At 45.1% G+C, this 18,497-nt stretch overlaps 1 protein-coding gene across 8 annotated transcripts in view; it reads left to right on the forward strand.

The window, feature by feature from the left end:
* vps13c (vacuolar protein sorting 13 homolog C) overlaps positions 1-18,497 on the forward strand; it is a 78,856-nt gene that overhangs the window by 43,884 nt on the left and 16,475 nt on the right. For all 8 annotated transcript variants that reach the window (XR_013654794.1, XM_078944186.1, XM_078944189.1 and 5 more), the window contains 16 exons: positions 2,129-2,221; positions 4,120-4,353; positions 4,448-4,579; positions 4,761-4,850; positions 6,972-7,127; positions 7,246-7,510; positions 7,597-7,757; positions 8,835-8,956; positions 9,050-9,347; positions 10,834-11,223; positions 13,055-13,159; positions 13,259-13,414; positions 13,498-13,623; positions 13,705-13,838; positions 15,413-15,539; positions 16,635-16,870. Coding sequence is in view for 7 of the 8 variants with exons in the window: in XM_078944186.1 (XP_078800312.1) it covers positions 2,129-2,221; positions 4,120-4,353; positions 4,448-4,579; positions 4,761-4,850; positions 6,972-7,127; positions 7,246-7,510; positions 7,597-7,757; positions 8,835-8,956; positions 9,050-9,347; positions 10,834-11,223; positions 13,055-13,159; positions 13,259-13,414; positions 13,498-13,623; positions 13,705-13,838; positions 15,413-15,539; positions 16,635-16,870 (2,825 nt within the window). In the remaining variant the exon portion in view is untranslated. The remainder of the gene's footprint in view (positions 1-2,128; positions 2,222-4,119; positions 4,354-4,447; positions 4,580-4,760; positions 4,851-6,971; positions 7,128-7,245; positions 7,511-7,596; positions 7,758-8,834; positions 8,957-9,049; positions 9,348-10,833; positions 11,224-13,054; positions 13,160-13,258; positions 13,415-13,497; positions 13,624-13,704; positions 13,839-15,412; positions 15,540-16,634; positions 16,871-18,497) is intronic.

An 18,497-nucleotide genomic window follows, 5' to 3' on the forward strand; every position in this document is an offset into this window, starting at 1 on the left:
GTTTCTAATTCAGTGTCACATTTTATTCTGCACTTTTGAAGATGAAACGAGGTAAACTGACAGAAGCATTGCTGTCATGATAGTACAAATAAGTACCGGTAAACAAAATACCATACATTTAGAATAAAAAAAGTTTTTAGTAACAAGTGATAACCGTAGTAACCTTTCGGTAATTTCACAGTTACAAACAATACTTGGAATGGAATGGAAATTCATGTTGGCGACACCAAATAGGTGCAGCCACGATGCACAATAATTTGAGATCACCCAGATGGACGCAACGCTGCACAGATTACCTGGTGTGAGACATATTTTTGTTTTTGCTCTAACATCACCTGTCAATCAAAACAAAAATATCAGGAGAAAGGGGCGGGAGCAAGACCCCAACCTGAGCGAACGCAGCTGGAAATTCAGTACTGAACTGACTGAAAGCTGCCCTGATGACTACAAAACAATGCATTATGGGACATGTGTCCTGATGGGTTTTTTGTAGTTCACTGATCAATTAAAATAATTTAAAATACCAACTGATTAAAAAAAAAGGCTACATACATTACAAAACAGTAAAATAATTATACAAGATGTAATATCACAGATCATACTTAGGGGGAGAGGCATATTAAAACTAAATTGAATGTTAAGGACAACAACTTCCTGCTCTCCTTCAGCCTCGCTGCAGCTTCGCCTTCATGCCCCCCCCCCCAGGGTGCTGGTTCATCTTAAACATGTCTATTGTTGCATTTTCCCCGCCTGTTTTAAATAGTGCTGTCGCTCACACGTGTTTAATGCTAAAGCCCCGTTAGCTGTCACGCATGAACGTGTGGGACATTTCTGCTCCTCAGCTGACCATCTCCCACAGGAGCGGTGTGCTGCCGTAACAGCCGTGCATGATGAGAGCCGTGGTTTGCTTCGCGAGTTTGAGACCCCTGCTGTACACTCTGGCACTAGTACACTAGCCGCAGGTCGGAAGCACGAATCAATAGTTCGCTTGCTCATAGCTCAGACGCACATATCAGGTTGTGATGATATTTGTCTCCGTTTCCTTCCCACAGATGTTTACGCGCGCTCATTATCTCTAGGCCCCGCCCCTCCACATATTTTAGCCACTTGCAGTGACCTCCCCTATTCTTCTCACACGCATTGGCCGCCTCAGGCATCACTCAATGACACGCGAGTGTGCGCTCGCGTGTGCTCCAGTCTCATGAGTATTCGCGTGAGTGTGTGTGTGTGTCTGTCTGCGTGCGTGTGCGCTCGCGTCTCATTGATGATTTCATTGTTCCTTTCATAGATCATTGACGTGCCCCTTCCACGTTTAATGTCTAAAAAATACGGAGGGTGGGTCAGGCAAATTTACTGGTAGCACATGTGCGACTGGATGTAAAATTCAGTCGCACACTCTCAAATTTTGGTCGCAAAATGCGACCAAATGGTCGCAGTCTGGAGCCCTGTAGGAGAAGTCTTATGCTACGTTCCCGCCCAGATATGTGCTGCGCGTTCAAGAACGGGCTACATGCCCGTGGTGTTCACACCTTACCACCACCGGACCAGCAGGGAGCGGCAGAGAGCAGTTCCTGCTTTTGTTTTTCTGCTGATTACTAGCTCATGTCCGCCACCAAGCTTGTCACCAACAGACCCAAGAGTCTTGGTGTGAAATGTCAAAGCAGTGTAACTCTGGTGAATCTTGCTCCAGACTTTTTCTTTCACATTTTTACTCCGACATATGAAAGACTTGGTGTCATAGAATTCCAGCCAAACACAGATAGCAATTATGCAAAAACACTTGTGTGTTTTGAAAAAGTTTGCCATCCACATGCCACTACAAGATCAGAGTCCCGTGATTGGTCAAAGTTCATCATGCTTGCAGGTCAAGGACTTTTGTCTGCTGCCCTTATAGAAACAGGCTGTCAGTGGTTCTGTGGATTCAGGGGAAATGTTGCTGAAGCTGCTGGGATTTTTTTATGTCCACATGGGAGGAGTTTATTTCTTTCAATTCTTTCATATTGAAAGTAAAAGTTTTCAAGTTTTAATGCAGTTTGACTGCATTAAAATGAATCTACAGACTGTCAAAACAAATCTACCCTGAGAAATCTGAGCATTTGCCATTATTCTGGATGTTTCTGGACAACAGGTGCTGAGACCATGCTCTGTCATCATGGAAACCAAAACACACCCCAACGGACCCCTTCTAGGCTCTGTGATGGTGGAGGAAATCATCATCAAGGTTGGTTTACTTGTTTCTCTGTCAGTACAACAGTGAAAATGTGATCAATGTAAAGAAAAAATCCAGACATCTTCTTCTCAGAGCAGCGGTTCTGATCATTTGGTCAAACAAATTCTATTGAAGGACCAAATGTCAGCTGTCCAGCCTGTTTGCTCCTCTAGTTCAGTCTGTTTGGGGTTTCTGGAGAGAAATACTAACTGAATCACATCTTTGTTCTTTCATTTAAGCTTTTTACATTTACTGGGTTATACTTTATATCCCACAAAGGCTTTTTCCGAAAAGAAACAGTCTATTATTCTAAGCCTAAAATAAAATAAAAATGTAAAATCTTAACCTTGTTGCTGTAACAAAACAGCAAAAGAAAACCGTGTTTTACCACAATAAAGTTTCTGACCTGACCTCATTTATAACTCTGTCATATTGTACTGAAGATAATTGTGAATGTCACACAGCCACTACGTACATTTTGTGCAATATCCAGGTATGAAATTTTGCTCTTTCGTGACACATGCGTGATATATGTAATCCATAAGGGTTTTCTTGCGTTTTTTATATGTCGATGTGACCAGATGTCCGTTGAGGGTTTCATCTGACGGATCTTTACGTGAATTCCGTTTTTGAGCTGTTCAATATTTTGGGGAATTATAGATTTTAACCGTATTGTTTGTAGTTTACACATAAATATTATCTTGTGCAATTATGCGTGATTTTTTTCGAGATGCATGCGCAGATTTGTGCCTTTCAACAACCGTTTCACGTATGTCCACGTGTGTCTAACGGACTTTTCACGTACAGACCCGATGTAGAACTTTTATATCGTGCATACAGCGCACATCACGTTCAAGTTAAGTAGTTGACGCACAAATTTCTAATAAATGTACCAAGTGGGGGTCTCCCACTCCCCCTGTCCAGCTCGTCAGGGGGGGGGGTCAGATCTCTCATGGGGTGGTGTCTGGCAGCCCTCATAAAGGTGGGTTCCGGGAGGGTCAGAGTATTGCAGGGGCTTATGGGACTCAGGATGCGCGCCGGCCCTTGTCGCGAATCTCCTCGGCTTGGGCTCCAGCCGGGGGTCCCCCGTCTCAGTGGGGGTCCCCCCTCCCAGGGGATCCAGCTGTTTAATTAAAACAAAGCATTGCAAGGGAGCTGACCATGGTGCTGATGTGATGTGATTTCTGCTCAGTGCTCTGAATGTAAAAAGGAAGAAATTTGATGACGTGTGGGTTTACGTGTTCTTTGCGTCCTTTATTCATGCTTCTGTCATGGTTTTGATGTGGTTCATTATGATGTATTTATGAGCAAATTGTGCATAGTGGCAGTGTGACACAGCCTTAAAAAGAAAACTGAAGCGCCTCTCAGGTCTGACTGATGTTCCACACTGATGCTAACTGGGTTTGGTTGTTTGGATGTTGAACATTTTTGAGGAACCTCGTTTGCTCTCAGATCAGTCAAACCAAAAACAGTCGACCTGCAGAAAGGGAGATTTGTTTTCCCATTGTGATGTCTCTTCATCTACTTCTTACCTCTGACATAACTTCATCCATGTTTACCTATGGAAACAGACTTTGGTGTTCATCAGCAGAGACTACAGGTTGTCCTGTATCCTGTATTCACTGTATTATGACAGCACTGGTGTCATGTGACGTGGAACATGTTTTGCTGTCTCACTCTCTCTCCATCCACTAGAACATGAGGTGGCGTCTTATTTTAGGTTCACGCCTTTGACCTCGAGATAAAGTTTTGCTTGCAAAGGCGTTGCTTTGTCATGTAGTCTGATCAGACGGAGCAGAGCCAGACCTGCAGGAAGAGAAAAGCTTTAAAAACCTTTTTTGTAGTTTGTGCTGCAAACAGTGTCAGTGAGACCATGAATAAGCACGTGTCCCTGAACTCACCACGGGCAGATCTCTCCAGTCATCCTCAACACCGTGATGACCATAACGGCTGCCATGACGGCAAAGCCAGGAGTTGCTCAGGGTCAGGAGCTGAAGCCAGGTGTCACTGACCTGTGGGCTGCCAGGAACATCTACGACTGCGACTTCTGGTTCCTCGGGGTGGAACATGCCACAGAGATGACGGAGAGCTTCAGAGAACTGGATGCAAGTAAAGAAGGCGAGAGCTTCACAGCACAAGTCAAGGTACAGAGAGGAGCTCGGCTTGGACTGTTGGCAGAATGTGCTCAGAATGATCAGAATAAGGGTCTCATTGATTTTTTTTTTAATTGGTTCACAGTCCATCCAGGTGACCCTGGAATCAGGTTTGGGTCACCGAACTGTCCCCCTGCTGCTGGCCGAGTCCTCCTTCAGTGGACTGGCCAGAAACTGGTCGTCTCTACTGCACCTGAAGGCTGACATGACGCTGGAGGTGAGGTGGGATCTAATGCAGATGTTGGTCCTGATGTCATGATCACATCTTCATCTGGATCCGTCTTCGTGTTGGTGCTGAGCACGTTGATGCTGTTTCATGCAGTATCTATCCATGCATTTCCTTTTATGACAGAAGACCATGCCTCTTCCACTGACCGTATGTTTTGTGGTGTTTGCAGGTGAACTACTTCAATGAAGTCCATGCTGTGTGGGAGCCTCTGATTGAACGGGTCAGCGGCGGGAAGCGCAGGTGGAACCTGGAGATGGAGGTAATTAAAGCTGTTTCTTATTTGCTTTTGCTCCTCTAGTTTAATGTAGTTCCATGGAGCTGCTCTGCTGCACCAACAGAGGAGCACAAAGAACCTGAACATGTAGCTCCACTATCCCCACAGTCATTAACAAATACGTTAAAACCTGCAATTAAAGACAAATTGTAGATGCCGTATACTTCTGTAGCGCTTTTCTACCTTCTTTTAAGTCTCACATCACTTAACAGTCACAGTAAAGCAAACACACACACACTTACTTACTTCCCGGGCGAGTAACCCCCCCCCCGCACACATACAAATTTGAAAATATCGTTTTGTGTTCCCTATCTTTTATTTGGCCATTTTACACAAAAAATGCACAAATTTCATAAACTCGTATTACAGGGGTGTCAAACTCAGTCGCACACAGGGCCTAAATCCAAAAGACGCTATAGGTTTTGGGCCGAACAAGAAAAACATCTATTGAATACACTAAAGCCAAACCTTTAAACTTTTAAACCATTAAAGCTTAACTTTTTGAACATAAATATCAATAAAGACAGATGGGAATATTAATTCAGAATAAATCTAGTTAAACATTAAGTAACGTATAATATTTTACTCTCCATAAAAAATATATTCTTTAAAACTTATACAAATATGAACATGCTCCAGAAAGAACAAATAAAACCTAGAAATATTTATAATTAGAAATAACAAATCACTGTGTTTTCTTTGCTGTTTTGGTCATTTTGTTAGAGCTGAACTCTTGGCATCATTTTTAGCAATAAGTTCATTTCTGCTTGGTGTGTGACGTCCTGTGTGTGTCTTTGTGAAACGTATCAGAGGGATTTGATTTTTTTTTTTTTTAAACCTGTTCATGTGAACTTCATTTTTAGGTCTTATAAAACATTCAAAACTAAATCATACAACTCATCACTGGTATTACTCCAAAATATTTGGCAATATCCTAAATTTGTGCAACACCGCCAGTAAAACTCCTCCAAAAAACCTCAACACTTTCAGAACAAATGATCTGTTATTCAATTATGATCTCAAAATGTGCAGCAGTTTTCCTGCATTACCTGCTGTTTAAATGACAGGCAGACATAAAAAATACATTTTATATGGAAAATACACACATTTAAAACAGGAGTGCGTGCAGCTCCGGGGCGCCAATTTGCAGGTTTTAGGCCGTTACAAAGTCTGTGAAATAACTGATTATAGAAAACCGATAGTGATGCTTTTTTTTCTTCCAAGCACGGGGATGGCGCCCCCCTTTAAATTTGCGCCCTTGGTAATTGCCCGTATTGCTTAAAACCGCTACTGCTTGATGGCCAGGCAAGGCGGGAACTGAACCAGCGATCCTCTGTTCTGAGGTCAACTGCCACCTCAGCACCACGCTACCCCTTTTCCAACATGTATTCATTGTTTTGGTTTTGTAACATGTTAACAAAACAAAACCACGCACATAACAGTTGACCCATGGATACAGAGACTAATAACACGTGCCAGAAGTCATGAAAAGCCCATATGAAAAAAAATATATGAACAGTTGAAAAGAAAAAAAGAAAGAAGTATCTGATTGTTCTCCTCCTGAACTTTTCTTATTTGCGTGGAGACAATAACAATGATTAATAATATTCCTTTTAATTTTATTGATGCTTTTTCACTGATCAGACTGATGCGGGACAGCAAGTCGTCAGACAGATTTTTGGACTAGTATTGAGCAACGAATTTGACGCGTCAAAAGAGAAGCAGCCGACACAAATTTATCATTCAAATTGCGTCTGGTGTGAACGCACATTGGATTTTATAAACAACCCATTTCCAGTGCAGCCGCGGGAGCACAGACTCACTAAAGCTATAGCCAACAGAAAACTGACACGTAGGCTTTGATCTGAAGCTATGTTGTTGGGAGTTTTTAGGCATAAACCCTGAACAGAGAACCCCACGAACACAGAGCTGTGATTGGAAAAAGCTCTAGATCTGGGATCCTCAGCCTGTTTGTTCTGGATCCTCCTAAGAAGGATCGTGTTTAGGTCTTCATCAGGACTTTTTTTGTCCTGGAAGGGGCTCATGTGTGTGAACACACACTGTAACGATAAGAATGTGAGTGAACAGGTTGTGTTATTTGTGCAGGTGAAGAACTATGCTGCCATAGACAAAAGTCCTGTTCATGGTGATGACTTCACATTTGTTCCTGAACCGTGCATGTTGATCAACATCTGCTCCAAAGACACCATGAACATCACCATCTCCAAGAGCAGCATCAGTGTCTTTCAGAAACTGGCCAAGGTGAGCTCCAGCCCATCATGTCCTTTTGCTGATTAGAACCCACCCGGTGGTGGTGGTCCAACACTCTGTGAAGCTGCTTAAACCATAAAGTGAGAAATCGTTGCTGTGTTGTTTGCAGGCGTTTTCAGAAGGCACCTCCTCCACCCCTGACTTCACTGTGAAGGAGAATGCGTCCTTCACCATCAGGAATGCTCTCGGGATCCCCCTCATGGTGCAGCATGGCACCGACCTGAGGGCAGTGGGATCCTCTGTGCAGGGGAAGCTTCACGAGCTATCGGTGGACCAAAGCATGGACCTGGAGCACACCAGGTTCCAGATGTCATCCAGAGGCAAACTATCAGCTCTGCAGCGGCAGGAGAGCTCCCTGTTCAACCTCACCATCGGTCCGAAGTCCCGCCCACCACTCTGCTCATTTCAATGCTGCGCTCGCCTACAGCTGGTCACTCTGAGTGTCTCTTTGAATCTGCAGTGCCTTCTGGGTACAGTGAAATCTCCAACATCTCGCTGGACAAACCCGGTCGCCGTCTCTTTAACATCCGCGGTCCGATGCTGCAGGAAGCTGTATCGGTTCTGCTGCAGATCCAGGCTGCAGACGGCAACAAGGTCATGACTGTCCGTGCTCCGCTGCAGGTGAGACTTAAGCTTTAGCTTGCTCTTTTACCAGCACACACTGATGGACACATTCCTGCCCTTAGGCACTTGTACGGCGGGTTTCTGGGTTGTCCAGGTCTGTGGGGGTTTGTAGAGAGGAGGGGCTGCTTCTCGAGGGGACCGCAGGCGTGTCTTGTAGTTCCCTTGAGGCTCGTACAGCCGTGGTGCAGGTCCGAGGCCCCACCCTGGCCCCTCATGTGTCGGAGTGTCATTGGGCAAAACACCGAACCCCACGTTGCTCCTGGTGATTACAGGTTGACGCCAGTGTCCAGCAGCGGCGCCACCATCAGAGTTTGTGTGTTTGTGTGTGAATGAGACTGTAAAGCGCTTTGGACCTTCTAAGAAGGCAGAAAAGAGCTTAAATAAGTAAACACCATTTAACCTTTACCTCAAGGGACATCATGAAAATGGAACATACCATTGTTTCACATGTGGTAAATATACCGTGAAGTAATTATAAGGATAATGCAAGTTTTACACACTTCTGACGTATGGTTGATGTTGCCGTACCCCTTAAACCACACTGGTGTGAGTACCGGTGTGTTACCGACTGTGCTCTGATGGATCATTTGCTCATTTCTAGCAGTCAGGCCGATTGCATGGATGAACGTATCACGTGAACAGCACTAACGAGGCCCTTGCACAGTCCGCAGAGTCAAAAACCTGTATGACACGCCTACATCTTTCCTGCTTCCCTCTTTCTCACTCTTACGAGTTGTAAAATTGTTCACTATGACCTGTCACTCGCAGCATGTCCGTAGTAAACATTTCCATGAACGTTTTCTGTCTACGGGCTCACCGTGAAGATATTTTGTGCGGGCCGCCTGCGTGCCTCGTACAGATTTGACCATATTTCACCCGCAGACGGCCCATATCCAACCATGAGGGCGGTTTTGTCTAAGACTTAACTAAATGAATCACGTGTGTTCAGCATATCCCCACTTTAAAGGAGGATTGGAATGAGCAGAACTAGGGCCTGCATTGTCCACCCCTGCTGTATTACTCTGGATAAAAGAATCTTAAGGGAGTTCAGCCTCTCTTACTCTGTGTCTTCAGATAAAGAACCACTTTTCTGTGCCATTCACCATCTTGAAGTACTGCCAGACTTCCAGGAGTCTCCAGAGAATTGGGGTTGTCAAACCAGAGGAAGACTTTGACATCCCTTTGGATGCATACAGGTATCACTCTTCTTCGTGGCTCACATGTGGTTTCTACTTCACAGACGGCCCTGTCTCCACATGTGCTGTAACTTTGGCTGCTGTGTCCCACAGGTGCCAGCTGTTCGTATGCCCTGCAGGTCCCCTGGAAGGCCAGTACAATCCATCCACCACTTGCGTGACCTGGAAGGAGCAGGTGCATTACAGTACAGATGTGCGCTCACTGCTGCAATGTCCAGCAAACAGCAGTGGCGTTCTGCCTTTGATGGTTAGCGCCTTAGCCACCCCAGACGACCTGCAGCACATTGCCAGTCACGGTGAGGAGGACTGGGACCCGGCGTATGTCATCCATCTGCATCCCGTGGCGACGCTTCGAAACTTCCTGCCCTACACTGTCGTCTACATGTTGGAGGTACGACAGCTGCATCCATGATACAGCTCCAGATGTTCTCTCTTTGTGCAAAGTTTTTAGGGTTTTCACATTACTTAAGGGATGTCCACCAAGGCACCAGCTTTGGATTTGAATCCTTTAACACTGGAACTGTTGCCGGTGGCAGAAAATAACACACGCTCTTCGAACTACCAGAACTGTTTGACCATTTACGCAATTAACACCATTCCAGCGGATTCTGAAGCTGAAAAAAGCAGCTTCAGAATCTGCTGGAATGGCCGTTATTGTGTAAATGTTTCAAGAATGACAGTAATTGAATGTATGTCAACACCAGATGTCAAAGCTCACACTTTTGATACTTCAATAAAACAATTCAGAGAAGCAGATGTTCTTTTTACTCTTAAAGAAAAAATACATTTAGTGAGAAAATAAGTAGCAGTTTGAAAGGATTCAGAATTCCCTAAAATGCTTCAGGCATCTTTACACATCTGCCTTCATTTCCTACATTCCCAGAACATTCACACCTCTCCAATATGAAACACCACTTAAGTAGGAAACTGGTCCCAGTCCAACTGACTGACTCAGACAGAACCTCGACATTATTTAGGACAGAAGGTCCACTTCAGTGAACCTTAACTCTATGAGCAACTTTAAGCATTTAGGAGATCACAGACAAGAACCCCCCATATGCTTTGGCTAGTTTTCGCAAGCCAGCAGCAGAACTTTCCGTATCCAACTGCGAGTGGAAAACAGCCTAAAGTGATGAAGTCTGTCCTGTGGTGTTTACAGCAGGTGATAAATGCCACCCAGATGTTGGAATGTGCAGCCACAGCTGTCTACATGCTGCAGTGCACCATCTGAACTCGCTTTGAACAAAATGAATCCACAAAGTGGCTGCAGTCAGCATCTCATTGTTGGACGGGCACGTCCTGCTCCTCAGCGCTCAGTGTGGACCTCGTTTGTAGCTCATCAATACGTCTAGAACTGCTGCTACTATGTCACTGATGTAACGGCAAATGTCAATCAAAAGACCATGCTTCACTCACAAACAAAACATGACGGGAAAATTCCCTCTCCACACAGTTGTAATGACTGTCAAACGTAGTTATTAAAGTCTTTGTTAGATGAACTTCTCATTTAGTTTTTATTTATTCGTCTTCAGCTTCCACTGTGGTTCAGATTGTTTCATCTCTTGGTGTCAGACCCACCTTATGTGCATCAGAAGACATCCACAGTAAACAGAAGTGACAAAAGGAAACTTTCTTAAACCAGAAGAAGTCCTCACCCCAAGTTAGAGTCAGGAGCTCAAACTCAGGAGAATCCAAACACACTGATTGCCTCCAGCTTCCCTGAAGGACGCAGAGTGTTTAGATCTGTCTGTGGTGACTGTGACCAGAAGATCTGATGTTTATTTCTGATGTTCAGAACATCCAGACTGCTGCTCCCTGTGTTCTCTGCATTTTGTTCTTTTAAAGTGCTTGGATCTGTTGTGACCTTTCTTCCTCAGAACTCGGCAGACAGCTGTAATCTGCCAGAAGGCAGCACCTCTGACCTGCTCAATGCTCGCCTGTCAGGTGAGCTGGTGTCGTTGGCGCTCATCAGGTATCAGGGCCATGACTGGCACGGCCACTTTCGGATTCAGCAGGAAATGCCCGAGTTCTTTGATGTGTGTCTGACCTGCGAGTCCACCACCAATGTAACAGTGGACGTAAGCCTTCACGTGAGGAGGACAGAAAACTGCCTCCTGCTGTCACTCTTCAGCCCCTACTGGATCATCAACAAGACGTCTCGGGTGCTGCAGTACCAAGCCGAGAACGTCACTGTCAAACATCCGGGCGACTACAGAGACGTCATCCTGTTCTCCTTCAGGAGGAAGAAACTGTTCACTGAAAACCAGGTGAGGGATCTTCAGCAGATCTTGGCCAGGTTTTGTGCTCGTTTGGGATATGCTGAATCATCAGATGAAGCCTTTAAATCAGGGGTGCTCATTACGTCGATTGCGATCGACCGGTCAATCTTCAAGGGCATGAGGGTAGATCACAGGCCAGCAAAGATAAAGAATACATTTCTAAAAAATCCGTCAGCAAATCAAAATCCTCATCGAGAAGTACGGGACTTGATTAACATGCAGGACAGCCAATCGTACACCTTCTGATACAATACGTGACTGCACACGCGTAATTAAATGCACTGAGTGCAAATTCTGTCTGTCACCACGTTCCCAGCAGAAGACCACTCCGGCCCTCTGGGGTGTTTATTGATTCCCGGATCGCGCCGCATTCCTCCACAGTTCCTCCTGGATGGATCTGAGCTCACTAAAGCAGCAGTGTTTTCCTGTAGCACTCACTTCTGGAGCACTGCCCGCAGAACCATCAGCGCTTTAAAAATGCCATGCTGCCCCCATTGCACAATTTACAGCAACGCATGAAATCCAATAGTCACTGCTTTCTATTTTTGTAATAAAACACCTCATCTATTAATATTAAAGTATCTCCTCACAAATATTTGTGTACTCTTACTGTGTAGTTTTCAAATTATCAGTACATAAACAATGTTATGTACTGACAGTTCATTATACTATATCTATTAAACAGTATTTAAATCTCAAAACTAGATAGATAGATAGAGAGAGACTGATAGATATAGAGAAAAAAAACGCCCCTCTCACCCTCCGCGGGTGGTTTTCTCCTCCAAGCTCGGGTCCTCTACCAGAGGCCTGGGACCTTGAGGGTCCTGCGCAGTATCTTAGCTGTTCCTAGCACTGCGCTTTTCTGGACTGAGAGGTCTGAGGTCTTTCCAGGTATCTGTTGTAGCCACTCCTCCAGCTTGGGGGTTACTGCCCCGAGTGCTCCAATTACCACAGGCACCACTGTCACCTTCACTTTCCAGGCTTTCTCCAGTTCTTCTCTGAGTCCCTGGTATTTATCCAGTTTCTCATGTTCCTTCTTCCTGATGTTCCCATTGCTTGGCACTGCCACATCCACCACAACGGCTTTCCTCTGTTTTTTGTCCACCACTACAATGTCTGGTTGGTTCTCCATTACCATCCTATCAGTCTGGATCTGGAAGTCCCACAGGATCTTTGCCCTCTCATTCTCTACCACCTTCGGAGGTGTTTCCCATTTTGACCTTGGGGTTTCCAGTCCATATTCTGCACACATGTTTCTGTATATTATTCCAGCCACTTGATTGTGGCGCTCCATGTATGCTTTTCCTGCCAGCATCTTACACCCTGCAGTTATGTGCTGAATTGTTTCAGGCGCCTCTTTGCACAGCCTACACCTTGGGTCTTGTCTGGTGTGGTAAATCTGAGCCTCTATGGCTCTGGTGCTCAGGGCTTGTTCCTGAGCTGCCAGGATGAGCGCTTCATTGCTGTCCTGTAGGCCAGCCCTTTCTAGCCATTGGTAGGACTTCTTGATATCAGCCACTTCAGTTATGGTCCGGTGATACATCCCATGCAGGGGTTTGTCTTCCCATGAGGATCTGTCCTTCAGCACTGTATCCTCTGAGCACACTGTCAGTTGAGGTCTTGAGCTTGATGTACTCATGCATCTTGGATGTTTCATCCAAATGGACTAGATGTGATAGATAGATAGATAGATAGATAGATAGATAGATAGATAGATAGATAGATAGATAGATAGATAGATAGATAGATAGATATGCTTTTGTTTTCTGGAGCTTTCATCTCCAGACTGGTCACCATCCAGCCTTGTCTCCTGTTGCAGGTGAAGCTGTGCATCTCAACCAGCTCCTGGTCTGACGGCTTTTCTCTGGACACGGTGGGGAGTTATGGCTGCGTCCGCTGTCCGTCCTCTACCATGGACTTCTTGGTAACACAGTTTGCTTTGTGTAACTCTGAGTCACCATGCAGAGGTCATGCTGTTTTCTGTGAGGTGGGGGAAGAGTCACGGTCTGGTTCCATTCTTCAGGTTGGCGTGAGCATCCAGGTGAGCAGTTTTAACTTGACTCGAATTGTGACCATGAGTCCCTACTACACTCTGGTCAACAAGTCATCGTATGAGCTGGAGGTGGGAGAAGTGGTCAATGCCAGCTCCACCAAATGGCACTACATTTCTTCCACTGAGGTGAGTGAGACTCTCCACCTTCAGATCTGGATCAGCTGAAAGAGAAGACCCTGTTCTGAGCTGGCTGCTCTTTTGCTTGACAGTGTCTCCCTCTGTGGCCTGAGAACGCCCAAGGGAAGCTGTGTGTGCGCGTGGTCGGCTCCGAGTCTAGCTCAGAGTGCTTCTTCTTCCATCGAGAGGACCGCGGCACGTTGCTGAAGCTGGATGTGGTCAGTCTGCTTGTCCAAACCATCAGCTCATCTACCTGTGATGCCGCTGTGACATGTGCTTCCGCCTGTTTCTGTTTGCAGTGTGGTGGGATCATTCTGAATGTGAACGGCTCCAACCACTCCACCGTCATCAGCTTCAGCGATTACTATGAAGGAGCAGCTCCAGCCCTGCTGGTGAACCACACAGCCTGGGCAACCATTGCCTACAGTCAGAGGTCAGCAGTTTCACTTTCCCCTTCAGACCTCTGGATGCTTCTTTTCAAACCTAATCTTTGATGAAGTAGCTGCTCTTCAGTTTCAATGTAATTTATACAAAATCCCAGCAACAGTCATCTCAATGGGCTTTGTACAGGTAATTGTAAACATAAAATCATAAGAATTATGAGTACATAGGACAGACAAATAACAAATACTGTTGTTACAAATAACAACAACAAATAATTGAACCTAAAAAACATTTATGACCATATGTAGAATAAATTACCATCAGCAGCTCTTTGTTCAGTCCATTGTTGCCAAAGACTGATGACTGCTGTCTGTTTAGGGGCCATAAGGACTGACAAACATCAAGTTTTTTATTTGATAATGAAAATGAAAAATACTTTAAGTGCTATCAAATGAGAAAAATAGTGATCCAAAATATAAAAAACTGTTTCAAACAAGTTTTTTGATGGAAAAATATTTCAGGTTACAACATGAAAACCTAGATTATCAGTTAGTCTCTAGTAGTTTGGTATCCCATATCTATCCATTTTCAGAGCCCGTTTTCTCTCTTTGGGTGTCACAGGGTACATCTTAAAGGTACAAGTCATTTGTCTCAAACCTGGGTTCTCTGTATTTGACCCCTCCCCTGGGGGAATGGCAAGCTGCAGCCAAAGCCACGCTCTGGAACAATGGTGGTTTGACCCCCCCAGTCCAACCCCTTAATGTCAGGCAGGAAGGCACTGGTTCCCATTTTTTGTCTTTGGTATAACTCGGCCTGGACTTGAACTCACAACCTCACTCTACCACAAAGCTACTGAGCTGAACAGGTCACTTGTCTGTTGCAGGGCCACATAATCACACTCAGACTTACACCTAGGGGCAATTTAGAGTCACCAATGAACCTAGGAAGCTTTTGGACTGTGGGAGTCCCTGGAAAAAAACATCCATGCAAACTCCACACAGAAAGATCCCATCTGGGATTTGAACCAGGGCCTTCTCGCTGTGGGGGGAAAGTGCTAACCGCTACCCCACTACGCCCCAGGTGGAATGAACATTTCCAGCAAACATCATGGTGCAGAGTTAGAACCCCAGCTTGTCTCCACGTGCTGTATCCTACAGCTTCAGATGTTGGACGGGCTAGAGGTTTGTAAATTCAATGTGAGGAAACATTCTTCATTGCAATACTTCCTGCTGGCAAACAGTCATCTTTTACTGCCATCTTTTATGAGTGGAGTCAGTCTTGGCAGCAGTAACCATGGTAGCCTTCTCTGCCGCCACTAACCCGCTCAGCAGGCCTCATCCTCACAGGTGTAAAGAATTGCAGCTTTGCAGCTCCAGAGGCTTTTTTCATCACTAAAACAGCTGGTAAACTGCAGCACCACGATATCTGTCTGCTGATGTAGATTCTAGAATAAATTCCCTGGAGGACCAGTTCCTACAAGGACATGGATAAAGGTTCGGTCCTCCCCAGTGTTCCCGATGTTTTGTTTAGATCATGTGATGTGTGGCGAACCAGCTGAGTCTGGATGTGGGCTGAGGTTAACTTCTCTGGCTTCTTCTTTAAATGCTGCCATCTCCTCCTCAGTGGTTCAGCGGTGGTCCATGAGCTGAAACCCAGTGAAGCCCGAAAGTTTGTGTGGGATGACCCAACAAGACCCCGAATGCTGCGGTGGAGCTACATGGAGCACTCAGGAGAGCTAAACCTGCTGAAGGTAGGATTTCGAGCGCAGAACCCTGAGTCTGGTTCTGCTGTGGGTTTCTTCAGATCTCCAACTCAAAGGGGGTGGTCCTCTCCACTGTCACCTCCTGTTTGCTCAGTGTGGGGGTTACATCGAACACCCTTTGGTACTTTGTCTGAGGAGTGTTACTTTGGTAATTTAAAGCCTCTTTAGGCACCTAAAAACACTTTTACAAAAAAACAGAAGATGAACAAAGTGGGACTTTAAAAGAAGATTTAACCAAGGTATTTTATTTCAAAGGATGAAGCGAATTCTCTGAGCCTCTTGAGTCAACCGGGATGTGACTTGGTGCTTTATAAATAGAATGACCTATTTCTTCATCTGCTCCATAAATTTCTTTCCTACTGTTTACTAGTGCTTGACCACCGCATGTGTCAAATGTCAAAGCAGTTGTAAATCTGGTGAACTTTGCTCCAGACGTTTTGTCTCACATCTTTATTCCGATATGTGAAAGACTTGCAGTCACAGAATTGCGACCGCTATTATCAATTTCTCCTCCATGGTAAGGATTTCAGTATTTTGAAAAAGACGCCATCCACAAGTCACTACTAAATCCGAGTCCCTGAATGGTCAAAGTTCAGCGTGCGTTCAGTGAACGCCTGGTTTGTACGTAGAGCCGGAGAACTGACTTAAACACACTTACGCCAACCTATAACCACCAGAAGCAATGTGTGCTTCTGCGTCTTGCCCAAGGACACTTTGACAAATGGGCGGGGCAGAGCGGGAGCTGAACCTGCAACTTTTTTAATTAGAGGTCAACAGCTCTACCTCTGCACCATGGCCACCATGGTAAATGTTGGCTCTGCGCGTAATGTCAGAAATGCTGCCATCAGGGCCAAGGTTTTCCCTTGAAAGTGATATAACAGGAAATCAAAACAGGAATATAAAATGCTTTTCAGAATAAAAGAGGAAGTAATAAAAAACGGACTAAAGCTGGCCACGAGAAACAGAACAGTGTCTGCATTCATCAAACAGATCTTTGAGCATCTGGTCCAAATGGGTTAGAGCTCAAAAATGGGTACATGACATGAAGTTTAGGTTGTTGATCTGACATCGTGTTCCTTTCAGGATGAAATGGGGCAGTTTTCTTATGACAACAAGTCTCAAATCCACTGGATTTCCTTTCTGGATGGGCGTCAGCGAGTCCTGCTGTTCACAGAAGACACTGGGGTGGTGACCAAGGCTCGGCAGGCGGAGGAACTGGAGCAGTCCCAGCAGGAAGTCAGACTTTCCCTGCAAAGTCTTGGCCTGTCGCTCGTCAACAACAGCAGTCGGCATGAAGTCGCCTACATCGGCATTAACAAGTAAACATCCACACACAGTAGTGTCCATAGGTGTCCCTTTTTGAACCCCTAGACCACATGTGTCAAACTCAAGGCCCGCGGGCAAAATGTGGCCCGCCATGTCATTTTATGTGGCCCGCGAGTAGGGCTGTGACGATGACCTCATCACCGCTTCACCGCACTTTTTTTTTTTTTTTGAAAGTTCAGCATATGGTGCGTGATTGGAACTAAACACATTAAACACGTTCATCTTTGCTGATAATTTACTCTTTCTGCTAGTCCTGTGTTCAGACTTTCTTTCTTTCAGACTATTCTCCTTCCGTCCCACCGCGCCTGTCACTGTCTGTCGTCAGCGCGCGCTCTCACTGTCTCTGCTGTACGTGGCACGCAGCTCCCTTTACACACACAGGCGCGCGCTTTCAGAAGCACACATCCTCATTCTACAACAGAAGTTTCCGTCTCGCGAGGAATTACAACAAATTTACAGCGTTCTAATTATTAATTTTCATTGTATTCATTTCCGTTGCAAGCTGCATGCGTTCTTGAGTGCGTGACACGGCCGCCCGCCGGAGGATTTTGTGTTGGGCGGGGGGTTATTACTGTTCTCAGTCATTCTGTAACACCAAACATGAGCGCGCACTGTTAGATTTCGATGAATATCACTACTACATGTTTGTTTTGGGAACTATTTTGTGCAGCGCAACGTTACGTGTTTGTATAAACAAAGGCGGAGCCTCCTGCCCCGCGTTCTTCATGGGTTTCAGGCTCATGGCTACCGGTGTAATGGTGACAAAGTGTCTACAGTCTGTTTATTACTGGGCAATATATGATATTCTGAGAAGATGTCTGTACCTGAGACCACAGGTGAAGCCTTGCATGCAGCTAGAGAGCAGAAGAATCAACACGCACCCCCAACACACGTGTGCGCACCTTCCTCACATGACGCAGCACAGTCAATCTACAACACCTACATAGTTAGTTCATTAGTAAGATAGGTAGTAGTTAGTTGTTACTGTTTTGTTAATAAAGAATACTACGTTATATACGTTATAATTGTATTCATTTCTGATGCGGCCGCGGGGAGATATTGTTTTTTTTTTGGGCCCCTTGGTGGTTCATCACCGCGTTATCAAAAATCAGACACGTCACAGCTCTACCCGCGAGAGAATAAAAGTTTTTCAATTTCTTAAAATAAAAATTGGTGTGTATTTATTCATATCTAAGGGGAATTGTGGACTGGAAATGTTGGATTGGGATAACTATACATTAGGACTTAAACTCTGTCCATATAACCTAACCTGACAGAATCAATTTTAAAAGGATTTATGCTAGAGTAGCAAGCAAACATATGTTCCTATGCAACTGTAATTGTCACTTTAAAAAGTTATAATAAATAAATAATGAGTTATTTAACATTAAGGAGTAGTTACATTTATTTTTCATTACATTTAGTTACATGTGTAAGTTATATCTGGCCCTTTGAGGACAGCCACTATGCTGATGTGACCCTCGGTTAAAATGAGTTTGACACCCCTGCCCTAGACTCTAATGCAGTGCTTCTCTAATAATGGGGCGCGCATGCCGGGGGGGCACAGTAGCATCGGTTTTAGGCACAGGCTATACGGGCAATTGCCCGGGGCGCAAATTT

Source organism: Oryzias latipes, chromosome 3 (assembly GCF_053564925.1).
Source record: "Oryzias latipes strain Hd-rR chromosome 3, Olatipes_Hd-rR_3.1".
In the NCBI taxonomy this organism is placed as follows: Eukaryota; Metazoa; Chordata; class Actinopteri; order Beloniformes; family Adrianichthyidae; genus Oryzias; species Oryzias latipes.